This window comes from Barbus barbus (genome assembly GCF_936440315.1).
Source record: "Barbus barbus genome assembly, chromosome: 28".
Classification (NCBI taxonomy): Eukaryota; Metazoa; Chordata; class Actinopteri; order Cypriniformes; family Cyprinidae; genus Barbus; species Barbus barbus.
This window is the reverse complement of record NC_136756.1, coordinates 20,786,062-20,806,076: the sequence shown is the minus strand read 5'-3', so window position 1 is coordinate 20,806,076 and position 20,015 is coordinate 20,786,062. Positions and strand designations below refer to the sequence as shown.

The window sequence follows — 20,015 nt, the reverse complement described above, 5'->3', positions numbered from 1 at the left end:
GCTTCACAAAATCCTTTTTTTTTAAACCTCAATCTCTTTAGGATTCTTAAAAATATTGCTAATCATAAGTCCATCAGGAAGTAAATAAAATAGTTTTAGAGCTACAGGAGTTGATTAATTTGACCTCTTAACTATAATGTATTGTTTGTGACACTTTCTGCATGTCCATGTTTTCAGTTGTGCTGCACAAGAGATTTTAGCATTAATTAACACAGACTCAACAAGCATCAAGTAAACTAAAGCTGGGGAAGGAGCATATTAGAGTTTAACCACTGGAAAGTAATGTGTCAGGATATCCTAAATAGCCTGAAATATCCACTGGTGCAAAATCAAGTCAAATGAAAGGTGAGATGCAAAGGACTGAAAAGCTTAAATAGTGAACAGTCATAAAATCTAAAACACGTTCATTTTATACAATTATATGCATTTTAATCTAATATACCATTTTATACATTTCTAGCATAGTTCAGCGCCACTCTTCAACCTGCAGGTGGAGACAAACCACAAGTAGTAAGTGAAATTAAAAAGCACATATGCTTCGCGTTGGTCTGTCAACATCTCCTAATGTCTCGTCGCTGTGTGGATTCTCCGAAAAGACGTGCTGTTGGACAGCTATTTTAACAATATAGTTAAACATTTGTACGGTTTGATAATATTAACCCATGGTGGAAATGTAATCTGCATTTGAAATTCAACCCCAGAAACCATTAGGTATTTTAAACGTAATGAGTCAGACCACCAACAGGAAATATGACGCTGTAAAGGATTAAAGAGTACGTACCTACACACACACACACACAAAATTAATCGGCGAGACAGCTCACAGAAACCACAGCTCCTGTGTCTTATATTTTAATAGAAAAAGAAAACACTTAAAATAAAATTAAAAAGGATTCAATCCAGTAATCATAGTGACAGATGCTTGGCCAGCGCTGTGTCCCCCAAAGTGACCCCACCCCACCTCACCTCATACGGGTTAAATCTAGAATATGTCTATGAATTGTAAGAGACAACAAGAATTCATTTGAGCCAACACGACTGAATACTTTTGAGTAAGAGATGCAGGGTGAGAAACACAGGTAAACACTAGCTGAGCACATACAGGCCTAAGACAAACACCCCATCCCTTTGACAACATTAACACAGCAAGACCTGGTTCTCTGACAACGATTAACACAAATACAGCCCTCGAAACACACAAAACAACACAGACAACCCCAGTTCTCTGCCATAGTCTCTTCACAGTCCATTACCTGTATTAAAGGGCAGCATAAACAGTCAATACGGATCTTTAAGTTAAATAATGCTGCCAGTTTGCGGGTGGCTGTAAGGGATATATTTGGGTGTGTGTGACAGTATTTCCGTCTATTTTAAAAAACCTTTACAAATAATAGCAGGATATACAAAATGAAAGTGTGAACCTGTGTGTGTGTGTGGAAAGAGGGTGTGGTGATAATTTTAGCTTTAAGTCTTTCTCTGTGTGTGTGTGTGTGTGTGTGTGTGTGTGTGTGTGTGTGTGTGAGTGAGCGAGTGTGTTATGGGGTCACCGTACAGCCCTGACCTTTACAGCACAAGCTTGTAGAGGTATGATCTATGCAATAAGCAAAAAAGAAACCAAAAAACATTTATGGAACAAACAAATCAATCTCGTCAAATTAAAAAAGGTCCTTCAAAGGCAGGAGTCCAGACTCAAGTGTTCAAAAACTTGCCACGACGCTCTTATCAAAATAATCAGCTAGTTCACTCATATAGTCGCTCTTAATAAAATATCTCTCTTGCGCAATAATTTCTCCCCCCATAAACCCACAACACTCCCCGTTATCTCCAAAGGATGTTCGTAAGCTCTCTTCTTGTTCCTCCATTTGTCAGGTTTTTCTCTGGCCTGCCACTTAAAACAAGGACTGGGAGGGGCATGTCATCTTTTTTCTCTCCATATCCTTTCATCTTGCTTTCCTCGACATAATCTCTCTTTCTCTCTCTCTCTCAGATGGCTTCGTCACAGCCACAGCGGAGGAAGGGGGGCGTTTCAATGCTGGCCGTAGGAGGAGAGGAGCAAAGGGGGACGGGGGTCCTCATTTCACGTCAGAGTGAGTCTGTGTTGATAATACATCAATCAAGCTGTTCTTTCTTCACCCAAAACCATCTAGATCTCCAAGCAAGGCAACCCCAAGAGAGTAGAAGGGGTCAAGGGTGCAACAGCCTATGAGGAAAAGTCCTGCATTCTCTCACTCACACACGCTCTCACGCACTCACACGCACACTCGCTCTCAGACCGACAGAGTGTTACAGACATAGGAAACACTGATTTTTTGAGTTCACACTCTCTCTCTCTTTCCATCTCTGGCAAGATCTGGCGCCTCTCTGCTATGTCACATCATCCTCCTCCTCTGAGCAGTAGTCCTGCCCCTAAAAAATATGGAGAGAGAGGAAGATTAAACAAAAATGCTATAAGTGAATTTGAGTTTCTGTCCTAACTAGCAGCAAGAGTGATAATAGTGTTGGTTGCCAGGTTGCTCCAATCACAAATAAAACTCATTGGACCAAAATCCTGTTCCTCATGAATATTAAACAACGATGGATGAGAACAGATTGCTTATGGAAGCAAGTTTCTGGCACTGAATAAGAAATAAAAAGGTAATTGCATTTTTTTTTATCTCAGAATTGTGAGATCTCATCTCACAATTATGTTTTTCTTGTTTAAGCCACAGAATAAAAAAATAAAAAAATAAAAAAATAAATAAATAAAAAGGTAATTGCGAATTTTCTCTCACAACGCTGACTTTTCTCTTGCAGTTGTGAAAAATATAAAAACCCACCGCAATCTGATTTTTACAAGCCTGATTTAACATCCAATTAAACTTTGAACATTTAGATGGTCAGGTGATTCTATGGCACCAATGTAGATATATTGACAACACTGTCTGAACAAAAAGTTCAGGATTTTATCGTTTATGAGATGAAAATGCAGATAGCTAATTCTAAATGAGACTTTTTTTGCAGTCTAAAAGCCCTACAACCCTTACATAACCCGGTCTTATTTAAAACAAAATCTAAAATGTTTAGATTTAATAAATTTTATTCCAACTGATCTCAGACCTCAAGAGAGAGACAAAGACAGATAAGATAAGAGGGAAAGGAGGAGGTACTGGGAAAAAAGCAGAGCCATAAATATATCATTTTATCTCCAGAGGTCTACAGGAAGTACCAGTCAGGCGATTCACACGACGGAAGGACAAGACAATCTTTTAAATGTCACAATCTAGATAAACGAACAGTCCTCTGAAGGGTTGTTAATGTACACTGGCCCTTTAAAATCTCTAACCCATCTGCTCCCTGCTTTACTTCTGTGCCTCGTTCTTTTCCTCCCTCCCTCACCTTCTCAATCTTCTCATCCAGCATTCTGAAGAACTCCTGCTGACTCTCTGACGTATGTATGCTGAGAGAGAGATGGAGAGAGAGAGAAAGAAAGAGAGGAAGTTAGTGGGGGTAGGAGAAGGGAAGCAACAAATACACTAGAATTTTCCATTACAACAAGCATAAAGAACACAAACACACACTCTTTCACACACACACACACACACACACACACACACACACACAAAGCTACCAGCTCCTGTAGTATCCAGAGTGGCTGGGCAGGAATCATTTTTATAGACGCATTACTGCAGGGACTATAAACCCTTGCCTCCACACACACACACACACACACACACAGCACATTAACTGAGCATTACTCCATCGACACGCACATAAAACAATAATGAACTCTTCATTCTTAATGAACATTCCCTCAAACACAATTTCTTTACCTCCAGACATTTTGAACACCATATGTATTAGCTTTCTGTTTAATGTGTTCGTAGCGTTCAAAGCTCAGTGAAAATTAAAGTCCATTAAGTCATAAACAAATAAAATATTAATGGTTAACAGATAAATTAGTTTACACGGTAATAGTTGTAGATGTTTTGAAACATTTTCTCATCTCATACTAAATGTCTAATAAATAGCTAAATATCACCGCAAAATTATTTAGTTCTTACTTCATTTACCCTGATTGTCTTCTAAGACCTGTATCTTTTCTTTCTTCTATTGAGCAATACGATATTTTGCAGAAAGTTCATGCTGCTCTTTTCCATACAAACACAAATCAGAATGGGGACTGAGGCAGTTTAGCTCCAAAAATGACCATTTATTTTGTTGCATTTTCATGGAAATAAAGAAAATATGGGTTTGAAATGGGGCTGTCATGATTTTCACTACACAATTATAGTGGCCAAATTAACTCACGAAAATAATATTATTGCAGATATTATCACAGTTTTTTTTTTTTTTGTCATCAATAGTTTAAAACTACATGAGGGCGAATAAATGACATGTTCATCTATGGTGGAACTATTCCTTTAAATGACTTTTAACAAAAGAAAATAAATATAAAGTGTTAGCCTTTTTATTTACAATTGTGTTGATGCTTTAGAAATGCAATTTCACTAGAAATAGTTATACCAATAAAACACTTTGAAACTGACAATTACATCCGAAGCCAATAAACACATCATGTTTACATACAATAAGTTACGAAACATATGGCACATTATGCTCAAAAAGAACATGCAAATGAGATCCAGAGGGGATAAGACAGGCCACAAAGCAAAACAAACCACACACACTTTACAGACTTCTGGCACGTTTTCAATAGAGCAAGAACTTTAATGCCCTCACCCGCACACACAAAACAAACAGAAACACACGCATACCGTAAACTGAAAGACAAGTATGAACCCACTCACTTAGTCTTGCTGGCGCTGGGCCCAGGCACCTCTTTGTGCTGTTTGGTCCTGTGCTGCGTCGAGCTCTTCTCCTGCAAACACACCTGGAATGAGCACGTTTTCACTTACTACTGTTCAAAACAAAGCCAAATTCAGCCTCCGCCGACCGTCCCTGGTGGCCCTCTGGTGCAGAGACCCTGTCGGCTTTTGGACGTGGGCCAGAACCAGCTTCTCTGCCTGGAACACAGCGTGATACAGAGGCCCTGGGAGTGACCTTCCTCTGGCCACTGCTAATGAGAATGCTGCCCTGCTGAGAGACAGCGAGAGAGAGGGCTGCCCTCGCTGTCACTGCGTCTCTACTCTCCTCTCACCCCCCCCTTATCAGAACATGGGCATCCGAACACCTGCTCTGCCTGTACAACTTCATTAAGCCAGGCAGTTTAAAGGGGGAATATCATGGAAAAGGATTTTACTCGCTCTTTGAAATGTATACGTGAACACACTCATTCACAATGCAAGCAGACAATTTATAACGGAAACCAAGATGCAAAAAGGGGTAGAAACAGGAGAATTTTATTACGATCACTAAATTATATGATGTACGTGAAATTTGGTCAAGTTTTCTTTGATTGTTTTGATATATAATATATCATTATATAATATCATTCTTTTCAAGGTTGTCCGGGCAAAAAATACATTGGGAATCTGAAATTTGGATTTTTACATTTGAAATATGTTGAGAACTGTATTTTGGATAAGAAATTTAAAAAATAATGAAGCATTTGACACCCCCACTGAGCACATTAACATATAATGACCCACATTTGCATATCAATGCCAATATTTAACAACTTGGCAGTGACATTATTACTCTTTTAGCCAATCATAACAGGGTAATTTACATAAAATCTTAAAAGTAAGGTAGCCAAACAGACAGCTTAATTCTAAAGGTCATTATACAAGAAACCTTAACATTATTAGTCAAGCGACAAAAAAAAACAATATGAATATGTAAGTGTGTATTGTTTTACGGTTCAAAAAACAATAAAATCTCTAAAATCATTAGTATCATTACAATAATAATAAAAAGAATACATAGCTTCCTCATTAGAGAAAGACATCTGAGATTTTTTTGTAAGAAAAGATGCCAGTAGAAACTCCAGAATATTACATTTTGTCTGGTAATGGGAGTGTCTAAGTATGAGAGTGAGAGTCTGTGACAAAAAAGGAACTTTTTTTAGAATTTCCCTCTCCCACATTCCAAACATGTCGGCACACGTGTGAACTGCATACGCTTAGATTTACCTTTCAATGTATAAGCCAACAAAAGGCATATGAGCCTCAAGCGGTGTGTGCATATGTGTGTGTGTGAATACTAAGCAAAATACGATGGACACCACTACACAGGAAGAATTTCCCAGGTGTTTTGTATCTCACCAGGTTCTCCTGGTTGCGTGCATTTACTCTGTCGTCTTCTCCACGCATGTACTTCACCTCCTCCACTCCCTTCATCTTATATTCATCTACAATGATAGACAGAGAAAAACACAAGTTAGAGGTTCATTCTAGTATTGTTCAAGAAATGATTCACAGAGAAATGAAACTTCTATTATGAAGTCATTCCATACCTATATGAGTGGAACTCAAAAGAAAACATTTCAAAAGAATGTACTTTCATTTTTTCCATTCAGTAATAGGGACTAAAGCTTTCAAGCTTTGAAAGACACAAAAATCACCATAAAAGTTTCATAAAATAGCCCACATGACTTATGTGTCATACTGAAAGTATTCTATAGATGACAGATTTGCGTGAGAAGGTAAAATGTACGTAATTACTGTCTGATAATCTTGCCCTTCAACTAACTGTTGTACTGCGTCAGCAAGCTGAACTTGAGAATCAAATCAGTCTGATTCATAAACATCAGATTCATAGAAAAGATCTGATTCAAAATAATGAATCAGGCATGACAGGGCTCATGATCTTGCCCAAACAGCCACTGTTTACTAATACACTGTATATTGCATACAACCTATACATTCAGTTTTTATTAAATTATTTACATTTCAGTTTGTACCCCGCACAAATCTGTTGTATGGCTTCAGAAAATATACAGCATAAGTCATATGGACAACTTTTACAAACATTTATGGTGGTTTTATTATTTTGAAGCTTGACAGGTTTATTCCACCTTCGCTTTCATTATACTGAAAAGAGTGGTCATATTCTTCAACACCTTTTTTTTTTTTGGTTTGGAACAACGTGAGTGAGAGAATTCACATTTGAAACAACAGCTCTTAACAGATGAACGTTTTGGATTTTGCCCTTTCCCAGCCATCGGTAACTACCAGCGGCCACGTACGCATTTGCATGTCCATGCATCTACTTCCTCATAACATACAAACACCCACACATACACATAAATACATCTTTTACTCTGTCTACAAATCAGCGTGAGGCAATCACAGCCTACTCTATCTCTGTTTATCTTTGCCTCTATGCGTCTTTCTCTCCTTTTCTCGCTGTGAACTCCCTGTCAGTTACCATCATGACAGCTGGAGTGGGCAGCCTGTGAATGTGACTCAGTGCAGCCCATCAGCACAAGCACAAAAAGCGAGAAAAAGGAGAAAACAAAAAAGAGGAATATAAAAGGAGAGGAAAAAAAAGTGAGAGCAACGCCGACAGTCTTTCACAGCTTGAGGAATGTAAACATGTCTCTGCACAAAAGACCACGCTTCAACATGCTGACAAACACACACAAACTCAGCCAAACCAAGGAGAAACACCACACACAAATTCAAATCAAAATTTAATTAATTTGGCTGTGCTGTGTTACACAAAACAGGCCTCCTGGTTCTCATAGAGCATATATGCGCATACATACGAATACATCTCTCTTCTCACATGTACACAAGTAGGGTGATAGCATTACTAAAAAAGGAGATCTGAGGAACATATCATTCCTAATCCATCTATCCAGGATGAGAATAATCCGTGAAGCGCGCATCTCAGAGAAATGGAGGACTTTGTTGCTTACGATGAGAGAGAGTGTCATTTTGTCAGCTTAGTATGTTCCAGATGGGCTATTTTGGTGATAAGATGAGAGGTTCTCTTATGTAGGGATATTTCGATTGGCTAATTAATGATAACAGCAGGATGCTGACCTTTAGGACCTGATGGAGAGAAGGATGCTTGCTTTCTCAATAGACAGAAATAAGGTTGGCCTCTGTGCGACTTATTATTTTATGCTATTATATTGAAGTATGATATAATATTGTAGTAGAGTGAGGACAGAAAATGATAGGGAGAATGAGAAATGTTGCAAGCTGGATTTATGAGCATCATGGGATGTGTTAAAGAACTAAGTGAATAGTAGTTAATATTTATATATAAATATTTTATTCATAAAATTAAACAACACTTTGAATATAGAGATGATTTTTATGTGCCTTTTATTAGGCCATTCAATTTCCTAAGGGCTGTGATGGTAGTTTTGTGCCTGCTTCTTGTTTCATGACTCATGAGTATGACCGTACCAAGGCAAAGATATTTTTACACCATCTCCGATTTTTCCATTTCAGTGTTTAAACCCTGAAGAAAGAGCTGGGAAGTTCTAATTATGCGAATCAACTGCCAATTTCAAAAAACAAAAACACTCAAATTCAGTCATTCATTTGTGGCATCACCTAAAAATCCCAGTGTTATTTTGCATTTTAAATAACTTATCTTTTTTCTCATATTTCACTAAATGGGCACAAAGAAGATTATGTTCAGACATCATCTGTGAGTTTGTTGCTGGGTTCAAAACATTTTTTTGTCCTGTCTTTGAAGAACATCATCTTTGCAAAAATTAAAACAAATAATTCAATAAAAAAAACATGCTTAAGGTCAGATATGATCAAGCATGCTGTTAAAAATAAACTTCAATCACTCTCTTAATGTTTCAGATGGATATGCAGAACGACAGGTGCTACACACAGTTCAGGGTTTCAGACATTTTTCTACATTTACACTTATTGTTAGTCCTTCTGATGAATAAATAAACGAATAATGTCAAGGAACATGATAATGGAAAATTTGATTCCTCATGAAACATTTTATATCTACTTAGCAAATATGGTCAATATAATGTTAGCAAATTTTAGAATAAATACTTACCACTCTGCTATACATAAAAAAAGCATAAGATAGGACAATATTTGGCCAAGAATCTGAGGGTGCAAAAAAAGAAAAGAAAAGAGAATGAGAAAAATTGCCATTCAAGTTGTCCAAATGAAGTTCTTGGCAATGCATAATACAAATCAAAAATGAAGTTGATATATTTATAGTAGTAAATTTACAAAATATCTTCATGAAACATGATCTTTACTCAATATCCTAATGATTTTTGGCATAAAAGAAAAATCAATCATTTTGACACACACAATGTATTGTTGGCTATTGCTACGAATATACCTGTGCGACTTATGACAAATAACAGAAAATATATTAAAATAGAAAAAAACTATTGTAATATTAAATATTTCACAATATTGCAGTTTTTACTTTATTTTTGAGCAAACAAATGAAGCTCTGGTGAGCATTAAACCAATAAAACCTTCCAATAACAAAAAACTATTATAAACACACATGGTAGTGTATGTACACACACACACACACACACACACACACACCCCATTGTTTAAAATTAAGCTGAAAAAATGTATTTCCCTTTTCAGACCAACATCACAACATGCATGTTAATCACTAGGCCTTTATTGTTATCTTTTTCTGCGTTCGTGACAAGATGCCTTCTGACGACCAGGTAATTTAGCTGTCTGGCTGCTCGTTCGGCTAAATCGAACGACAAGACAGTTCCACAACCCTGTCTTCCTCTCACTTTTACCTTCTGGCCTAATTTCAGATGTGTTCAGTGCTGTGAGTGGCGTGTCTGAGGAACATGAGTGGGCTGCTTTACTTTTAGAATCAGTGTGGAGAAGCTTTGCCCTGAAGCTATCCTGTAAGTGGGCGCCTGTTAACACAGCGAGTCCACAGCAAAGGAGGAGAGTTTGTCAGTCTCGCACTGTCTTTGATAGTAGGTGGAAGATTACTCTCTAACGTTATGGCGGAACAGGGAAGAGTTCCCGAAATCGGAAAAAACAAGAGGCACGTTTTGCGCTACCTTTAGACACATGACCGATACCACGCCTCTGGTTAAAGATCAGTCGTTAAACATCTGAAGTCATGCGTCTAAACCTCAGAAGGCAGAGTGTCATTGAGATGATCTGTTGCGCTACTGTACACCGTTGCTGTTAAAAACATTAGCTAAACAGTCGCTTTGTGAACACAGTCACTTGGTGACTTTGAAAAATGGCTGTATGAAATGTATTAACCACAGCCTGACAGTAAGCCACGTGTACACACACACCCTCTTTTGCTTTGTTAAAACATATAGTGATTTTATCGCTTAAGGTCGATGACTGGCTGTATTATTGGGCCATACAGGGCGTTCCTGCTGCTGGGTGGCCTATTATTGTTAACATGCATAACTAGCAATAATCTGATTAAAATTAAATGGCAATAAATTAGTTTTCTTGTCTCTAGAATCAAATGGAGAGGAAAGCTTTTCTACTGTAGTAATATTTCTGAAATGCATTATGCATCATATTGATGCATGAATCAATGCTGGCAATATCTGAGTTTTCGATGTGTCATTTATTTTTATTTTATTTTTTATTTTTAAATATTGCTGCATGTGGGCAGAAACAAATCACCCTGCAAACTTCATAAAGCTAAGTTGGTAATACAAGGCACTAGCAACCCCAAAGTCATGGGTTTGATCTATAGGAAAAACAAGCATGTTAACATAAACCTTGTAAGTTGCATTGGATAAAAGCATCTGCCAAATCTATATGCAATGACCGGAAGATATCAAATCATGCAGAATAAATATAAAGCAATGAAATTGCTTGTAATAAATGTTAACATGGATTCTACCATCTATTCCTAAAACCCCAAAATCAATCTTTTACTCTACTTGAGCTATGAATATGAGTTTGCAGAAATATGAGTTTTTTTTTTTTTTTTAAAGTGCCAGAAAGTAATGGCAAGGAAAAACTCACAAAAACAAACATACAGTGTGCTAGAGTATTGTTGTCACTAACTTAATCTATTAAAAATAATTTTCATTAATTGAAACATAAATATTAGACTAAAAACTTATTTTATTTCAGTTAAAGGCAAAATTTTTCATTTTAAGTTAAAGTAGTACCAAAACTGAAATAAAAACCAAATTATAGCTACAAAGAAATATTAAAAAACAACTAATAAAAATGGAAAGAGGCAAAAAATGTATAAAATGTAAATAAAATAAAAAAAAGTGTGTGACCCTGTCTTAAGTGTCAATTTTTCGAAATTGAGATTTATACATCATCTGAAAGCTGAATAAATAAGCTTTCCATTGATGTGTGGTTTGTTCAGAGATTCACAAATTTGAATATCCTACCTGAAATCTGATGATCGGTGCAAAAAAAAAAATCTAAATATTGAGAAAATCGCCTTTAAAGTTGTCCAAATGAAGTTCTTAGCAATGCATATTACTAATCAAAAATGAAGTTGAGATATATTTACGGTAAGAAATTTACAAAATATCTTCATGGAACACGATCTTTACTTAATATCATAATGATTTTTGGCATAAAAGAAAAATAATAATTTTGACCTACACAATGTATTTTTGGCTACTGCTACAAATATGCCCCAGCGACTCAAGACGTTTTGTGGTCCAGGGTCACATATTTAAAAATAAATACTATAACACAGAGTACATCATTAAGACGGCGTGCAACAATGCAGTGTGAATCAATAAAAATGACTTGTGCGCTGCTGCTTTTTAATAAATCAAAGATACAAAATGCACAGTGTAGCCAGATTCAAGAAACAAATGTCTCTTTCAAGCTGGTTCTTTTAATAAATAGTTCAAAAAGACAAGTTACGGGATTAAATACATCTGAAACAATTTACAGCATCATCTGAAGATAATTTATTTCCAACAAAAGCAAAATGGAAATTAGAACTTATATACAGTACCAACTACTTATATACAGTGCCACCCAGTTTTAATAGTAGAACTAGTAAACATTTCTCATCGCACTGCAAACGGTCGCTGTCGGTTATGTCAGATATGGCTGGCTCTTATTAAAAATCAAATGGGGAAGTCGTGGCCTAATGGTTAGAGAGTCGGACTCGTAATCGAAAGGTTGTGGGTTCGAGTCCCCGGCCGGCAGGGATTGTAGGTGGGGGGAGTGAATGTACAGCGCTCTCTCCACCCTCAATACCACGACTGAGGTGCCCTTGAGCAAGGCACCGAACCCCCAACTGCTCCCCGGGCGCTGCAGCATGGCTGCCCACTGCTCCGGGTGTGTGTGTGTGTGTGTGTATTTGTTCACTACTCACTGCTGTGTGTGTGCACTTGGATGGGTTAAACGCAGAGCACCAATTTCGAGTATGGGTCACCATACTTGACAATACGTCACAATTTTTTTTTTTTTTTTTTTTTAAATGTCTTCTGGTCACTTTGTCGGTGCAAATAGGCGTCAATGTGAACGCCCCGGTACAGATTGGCAGCAAACACACTCACACAACAATCTCAACAGTTCAGTGCAGATCACATGTAACCAGACAACATATTCTCCGCCTGCTACCTCCCTTGTTTGTATTAGGGCAGCTCTGCCTTTCCTGTCATTGTGCGTGCCGGAGATCTTGTGTGTTGTTGGGATCGACTAAGCGCTGAATCACAGATGAGGACACACGCACACACAATCATTGCCTGAACACTGACACAGTTTGACTAGTAAACAGTCTGTTGGCACTAATCAAGTGAGAGAGAGGGGCGAAAGCTGTCTCCCTCTGTTCTATTGATAGAGCTGTTTGACTGACAGCCGGGAAGGGCAGTGGAAAGAAGGACATGGGGTTGGCAGCAGAAAGAGAGAAAAAGAGCGAGTGAGAGACATAAAGATAGACAGATAGAGCGAGAAGAAGGGGAAGGGGGGGGGGGGGGTTCACAATAATCCACAGTAACCAGGTCACTGCTCTGTTCGCGCTAGTGAATATAATACTCATCAATCTGTCGTTGTGCCTTACAGTTCACTCAGATTATCAGAACGCCACATGAGCCTACAGATCTCACACACAGAAAGAAAGAGATGAGGACCAGAAGATACAGTATAAACACTCACATCCTCAAAATATAACAAGAGGAAGTGCAGAACTCAGAGAAGAAGCACCTACATCTGACTACCGATACTTCCCTATGATCAAAACATTGTCAAATGATTAGCTAAATAACGACACTATCCCACGGCCCCATGGGACAGGAGTTCATGTTCTTAAATAGTGGAGAAAAACAATAAGGCTGATGTCATAGATGTCACATGACAGTGTTGTGGATGTAGCATTTTCAAATTGTATTGATACTACACACGTTAATTCGTATATAAATGTACATCATTATTGGTCAATAGGTTTTTCATCAAAAGCAGCAAATATATACGATTAAAATGGTATACTAGCTAGTGTTGTTATTGTTAAACTATTAAAATTGTTTTTGCCAATTGAAATGTAGCTGAAATAAATAAATAATAGATTAAATGTTGCTTTATATGCTCACCATGGCTACATTTATTTCCTCAGAAATAAAGGAAAAACAGTAATACTGCACAATATTATAACAATTTAAAACAACTGTTTTGTATTTTTATATATTTTAGGATGTAATTTATTCCTACAATGTCAAAGCTGAATTTTAGCAGCCATTATTCCAGTGTCACATGATCCTTCAGAAATCTAATTTCTTGTTATTATCAATGTTGAAAACAGTTGTCTTGATTAATATTTTTGTAGACACCATGATACTTTAAGGATACTATGATGAATAGAAAGTTCATAAGAAGAGCATAATATATAAAAATAGAAATATTTTATAAAATGATAAGTGTCTTTACCGTCACACCTGCTTAATGCATCCTTGCTGAATAAAAGCATCAATTTCTTTCACAAAAAACAAAAAACAACACTGTTGCTGATTCCCAACTTTTGAACAGCAATGGACATGCTAACACACACAACAGAAATATTAGTTGTTTGGAAGTACTCTCTCTCTAACATGGATAAAGAGAACCCTGAATGAGAAACAGAAAGGGATACCATGGGTGAAATAAATGAGAGAATGAAGTAAAATAGCTTAGGTAATGGGAAGGCGGGCAGAAAAGTAGGCAGAATAATGAAAAGGAGACAGCCCATCGCAAAGAAAGGACGGAAACAAGGAAAGTGTGGCCTTGAGAAAAACGACAGCTATGCAGAGGGAGGGATAAATGTCAGGGGAGTAAAAAAATGGGAGTTTGTGAACCCACGTCACTCACTCTCTCCCTCGTTCTCAGACCGTTCCCCACCATCTCACACACTCTGAATCCTTAGAGACAGAGAAAAGAACATGGCAGGAAGAGGGAGAGAGGGAGAGCGGGTAGGCGGCAGCCTCCTATGGCTGCTCATCAAGAGTTTCCTGTGTGGATTTTCTGCTGTTTTACCCCCAATTCTTAATCTCCTTTAATCTCCGTCACTCTCTCACAGGTCTCTCACACTAAGCGCTGCTGTTATCTAAACCCTTTAAAACATATTTACACCCTCTCACACACACAAAACTCAGCGAACACACTCACAGGAATGAGTCACTCACTCCAGCCGATAATGTTATCCTCAAAACACACGCCTGTTGGCACAGATGTAGCTGACAGTCTTTACACAGACGCACACATCAGTATGACTGCGCAGAAGGATGCAACCAAGAATTCCCAGAACGTAATCCGCTTCCCAAAACATTGTAAAACATTATTCAGTGCCCGGACATAAATTACTTAACTGGCTGTTTGTTCTGCTTAACATTTAATCTCGAATGAGTCTTGAATGATTGGTAAAAACAGCCTATGTCAATCCCAGTGATGTTCAAAGATGTCTTTCTGTCCCTTACATTTGAATTACTTCCCACATATCATGTCTGCTTGAATAACATGGATGGAGCCATCACTGCTGGAGCCTGGTCCAACTGACTATTCAAAGCATTTTGCATTTAGCTTCAAGCATAGGGTTGGCCAGCAATAAAAAAAAATTCTGCCAAATGACTCTTAAGTGTTCGTTTTACTGAATCAAAAACATACAGTCTAAGTAAGTGTAGTCCAATTCACAAACAAATGACTCGTGACTTGAGCTGGTTCATTCAAGAAATCGTTCAAAAATACTACTCGACTCACAGATTACCAGTTTAATTCAGTACGACAAATCCTTCACTGACTCTTTCAGATTAGTTACTGAATCAACACCTAACTTATTGAACCATACCAAAATCCATCAAATTAAGTTTATTATGTGGAACAGACAAACATTTAAATTGTGACAAACAAAAAGCACTAGAAAATGACCAGTAGAGAAGAAACAATCAAATCACTTCATCCCATTTTGACTACTTTCTATCCTACAATCACATCCAAAATCATAGTACATTAAGCCAAAGATGCCCAGTTGAGAGCACATTTTTTTAACTAATAGGCTATTACCCACAATCACCCTATGGAAGAGAAGAGTCCTGTCTACACTGCACTTGAAAGCAGTTTTAAGATAACAAATCTAGCTAATACTTGCACGCAAACAGTACACAACAGAGGTTGGTCTGTGGTATTCAAGCCAATTTTATGATATGGTGTCCCGATACTACATTCCAGATTGTGCACGTTCCAATTATTAGCAAGGTACATAAATGTAAAGCATAGTCCAAGTATATTACCTGGGACAAAGCCAAAAAACAGACTGAAAAGCAGGCTCTTATCCATTAACAATAATCAAGTGGAGAAATTACATTCTCAAAATGTGACCGCTTCCCATGGAAATTAATATCTCTGGATATTTAAGAGAATGTGGACAGTGACGTTCAATAAAAACCTTTCATTTTGGACACATATAAAAGCCAGTTGTATGGAAAACTACCAATTATTGGTAAGCCACGCCTCCTACAAAACACATGGCCGCGCACTAGAAGACCAGAGGCAAACCAGTGTCACAATGAGAGATGATAATGCAATGCAGTGAGAAAACATTAATATTATGCACTTAGTACTGTAAAGTAATAATGCCTGCAATAGCGTAATGGAATGCGCTGATGACGTATAATGTCAGCATAAATGCATTTAGACCACTTAAAGGGTTAGTTCACCCAAAAATGAAAATTAGCCCATCATTTACTCACCCTCAAGGCATCCTAGGTGTATATGACTTTCTTCTTTCAGATTAATTCAATTGGAGTTATATTAAAAAAAATGTCCTGGCACTTCCAAGCTTTTTTAATGGTAGTATCGCAATAGCACATGCACCTGTGAGAATATGCTAGTCTCACGAGAACCAATGTTTGTTTACAGGAGCAAAGTTTCCTACCATTATAAAGCTTGAAAGAGCCAGGACATTTTTTAATAGAACTCCGATTGGATTGTCATGTACTCCTAGGATGGGCTTGAGGGTGAGTAAATCATGGGCTAATTTTCATTTTTGGGTGTACTAACCCTTTAACTTAGTGATTGTTATTGGGATGTGAAGAGACTTTCAACCAGCATAACAAAAAATGTTTTTGAACGAAATCACCTACCATGTCTTTAAACCCCAAAAATTAAAATTCTGTCATCAATCCTATAGGATTTCCTTTCTGCTGCAGCACACAATATTTTGAAGGACATTGGTCTCTGAACAACACTGGACCCTATTGACTTTCATTAGGTGGACAAAAAACATTTGAAAATATATTCTTCAAAATCCCATCTTTTGTGTTTCAAAGAAGAAAGTCAAACAAGTTTGGAATGACATGAGGATGAGTAAATGATGTGACAATTTTCATTTTTGGGTGAACTACTCTTTTAAACATCCTGTTTAAGGCCATAATGGTAATAGATCATGCCTTGCCTATTATACCAGTCCAGATTTTTAAAAATTAGATACACTATCCTTAGGCAATTATCGTTATTATTTGTAGCCTATAGTGAATAATGTGGGTTCAATCATTCTGATGCTGCTGAAAAATGGTTATTTGTTCTACATTAATGTGTACTTTCCTTACGAAGTTGTGTGTGTGTGTTTGTAACTGACCAGTGAAGAGGTCTCCGTTGCTGTAGGCTTTGCCCCGGCCCTCTTCGTCGTTGGGCACAGCCGACACCTGCTTAGCCGAGGTGCAGCCCATGGCCTCACTCCCTCCCCCCTCTCACCATCTCACCTGAGAGAGACAGAAAACACATTCAACAAGGAGGCTGACAGCGCACGTTTAAAGGCAGAACGGACAGACGATTAGCTCCATTAGGGTCTCTGCTGGGTTACGTACTACCGATCATCAGGAAAAGAAAACACATCTGAGTTGAGCCTGAACAGATCCAGACATGCTTTCTATCACAGCACGAAGCCAGACATAGAGCTGCTTCTTTTCTTTTTTTCACCCCGTTACTTATGAACATGTGTATCTTCAAACTGAACCCAAGAACACCACAAGATACACACAGCAGTGCCAAAAAGTATTTGGACACACTTACAAAGTATGAATGTCACTGCATTATAGAACAAAATATCAACCCAATGGCATTTACACAGAAAGAAATATAGCAAAACGTGTAGGGAAGTCTGTTAAGACTTAAGGATAAAACAACAGATACTTTGTTCAAAACAGAGACATAGTATTTTGACGGTTTCTGATTGTCAAATGTCAATGGTAAATGTTCATTAGGGCATCATTTTAAAGAAAAACAAAGATTTTTAAGCAATTAATCAGTGCAATAAAGCATGTATGTGGTGTGACTTACGTATCCAAAAAGAGTGCTGCAGGGATGACGCATTTTTGTAGACCAAAACCCAGAAACGAGTTAGCATTTACAGTTACATCGGCTTGCAGTCGAAAGGTTTTTTGAATGGGTTATTGGTTAAATGCTCAAGATATATTCATGTTTTATTCTGTGACACAAAATATATCAGTTATACCCCCTCTAAGCTTTCACTGACAAAGGCGGTTGCTAATAAGTGGCTAAATGGGACTACAGAGGTTGTCAGGGACATTAAACAGCATGCCGAACAAGTAAACTCATCTACTCACAGTGCAATATAAATGTTTTAGCCTATTGTGACTGACAGAACAATTGTCAAAATATGATTTAGCTGCTGTCTTTTTCAAATATGTGCTCAAAATCTGATGCCTAATGCCCACAGTTAATGTGATGAACTATACCTATAGTTACTTTGCTACAGGACAACAAAAAAAACAAATGATTTCATAGATCAACTAAAATAACCTTGCACCCAGCTGGTTAAAACAAATGGACAAAATTGCTCATAAAAGTGAAGTTAGTTCTAAGAAAAATGAATATCATTTGTTTACAATGCCACTTAGTTGGATATTTTCCATCGAATGCAGTGATATTCCAAATATAACAGGATTTTTTGGTGAAATGTATGTGGTTAATACAAGCTCAGGATATTTTAAAATATTATTCTGACACATCAGTAATGATTTGTCTTGAAAAAGGGAGATGCTAACAAGTAGCAAAATGGGACAACAGAGGTTTTCTTGGACATTAAACTTCATCACCCCAAACAGTCACTAGTCTGCTTTTAAACTCTCATTGTGTTTACATTTCAGCTCTTGCAAACTCAAACTTTCAGGGAAAACATTTTTAAATAAAGACTGAAAGAGTTGTCAGAGGCTTAGTTTTTACTTCTTGAAATTGTATTTAGGTATCAAAATGTAAAAGTTATGTAAATGTTAAGATTATAATTATTAACAAAACATGTAAGAATCATAAACTTTTGTGACTGAGCTTATTTTCTGCAATAATCCAATTGAACAATCCTATAGGGTTTTTGTCAAGGGAAGCAGGATGATTTTCAGGTTGGCCTACAAAAACACATAAATCACTGCTTTACAGCCACTGCATATAAAAACACCTTCAGAGATATGAGAACATCTCATCCAGCAGGGACCCCAGAGCCTCACGCAGGAACAGACTCGGAAAAGAGGGGGACAAATTGAGAGGGGACAAAACAGAGGAGAGCAAGATCAAAAGAGCCGGCTACTCCTCCTCCCCTCTCTTTCCTCGTTTGAAGTCGTCAGGAGGGGCAGTGTTTAGCTCTGCCTTTAGCAGCACAGGGCGCAGGACAAAGCACCAGGTGTACAGACAGAGAGAAAAGTGTGTATGTGCGCACAGATGAGCATGACCGCTCTCTGCTGCTAGTCTTGAGTAAACAAGATCTGCTTCTCAAGGCTACGGAGGTTTGATGCGCCATCCCATAAAAGCCTGTTAAAGTATAATCACCCACAGTAGGGGGTTTTCGATGAGGAAGTGTTTAGATTTACAACATCTCAAGTCTGAAAAGAGTGTTATCCATTCAAGTTGTTTATCAGAATTGGAAGGGTCTTCATTTGCTCTGCCACTCGTTTTGCTGATAAAAATTTATTTCAGCTCAGCTTAACACATTCCCATGTTTAAATCCATTTTTCCCTTCAAGTAAACGCTTGAAGAAAGCATAATTTGCCATACAAAAATGTCTTCAACCAATTGTTAACCTCATGTCTTTTATTATAGTGCTGAAAAAGAGCAAAGATAATTTATTTATTCATCCTTGTGTTACCTAACAGAGGTTGAGAAGTCTATTCATACCTATTGCGACTGAGACATAAACAAGAAGCCATCTGGGCACTTGTCTCAGGTTCACTTTCTCTTGTGCAGACAGAACATTGACGTCTGTGTTCTGTAAAAGCTCTGCGTATACATGTACCAAGATCAGTGACTGGATGTGTGTTTCTATACAGGTCACGTGCGTGTCATGGCATGGTCAAATAGATAATTTGTTCAAGAAAACAAGGAAGAATTATCAAGTCACATTTTTGATGCATATCCAGGGCCCGTATTTATCAAGCTTCTCAAAGTGGCATTTTAGTCTTAAGTGCTGAGAATTCATGAAATTTACTCCTACTTTCAAACATAAGTTTGAAAGCAAGTTATCAAATTTCTTAAAGCTAAGAATCAGTCTTACTCTCCCAGTTATTTAAGACAGCTCGAGGGGTCTCTCAAGTGGTTAGGAGTCGCCAGCAGGGGCTTGTGATGGCACTGAGGAGACAGACGTGCGCGAATCTTTCTGGAGAGGAAGAGTGTTCTTGAAATGTTTGGCTACGAACAGTTAATCAAACGGTTACATTTCCT

The 20,015-nt window shown here is 37.7% G+C and overlaps 1 protein-coding gene across 3 annotated transcripts in view; it reads right to left on the bottom strand.

Moving 5' to 3' along the window:
• Positions 1-388: 388 nt before the first annotated feature.
• Positions 389-20,015, bottom strand: part of LOC306848372 (uncharacterized protein C1orf21 homolog) — a 29,708-nt gene continuing 10,081 nt past the window's right edge. For 2 of the 3 annotated variants that reach the window (XM_079382882.1, XM_079382883.1), the window contains exons 2-6: positions 16,924-17,047; positions 6,204-6,289; positions 4,788-4,858; positions 3,376-3,436; positions 412-2,406 (exon numbers count right to left, since the gene is read on the bottom strand). In XM_079382882.1, the coding sequence (XP_079239008.1) occupies positions 2,365-2,406; positions 3,376-3,436; positions 4,788-4,858; positions 6,204-6,289; positions 16,924-17,014 (351 nt within the window). In that variant the 5' untranslated portion in view covers positions 17,015-17,047 and the 3' untranslated portion in view covers positions 412-2,364. Of the gene's footprint in view, positions 2,407-3,375; positions 3,437-4,787; positions 4,859-6,203; positions 6,290-16,923; positions 17,048-20,015 lie in introns of all 3 variants that reach the window. The other variant, XM_079382881.1, reaches the window with a different exon arrangement.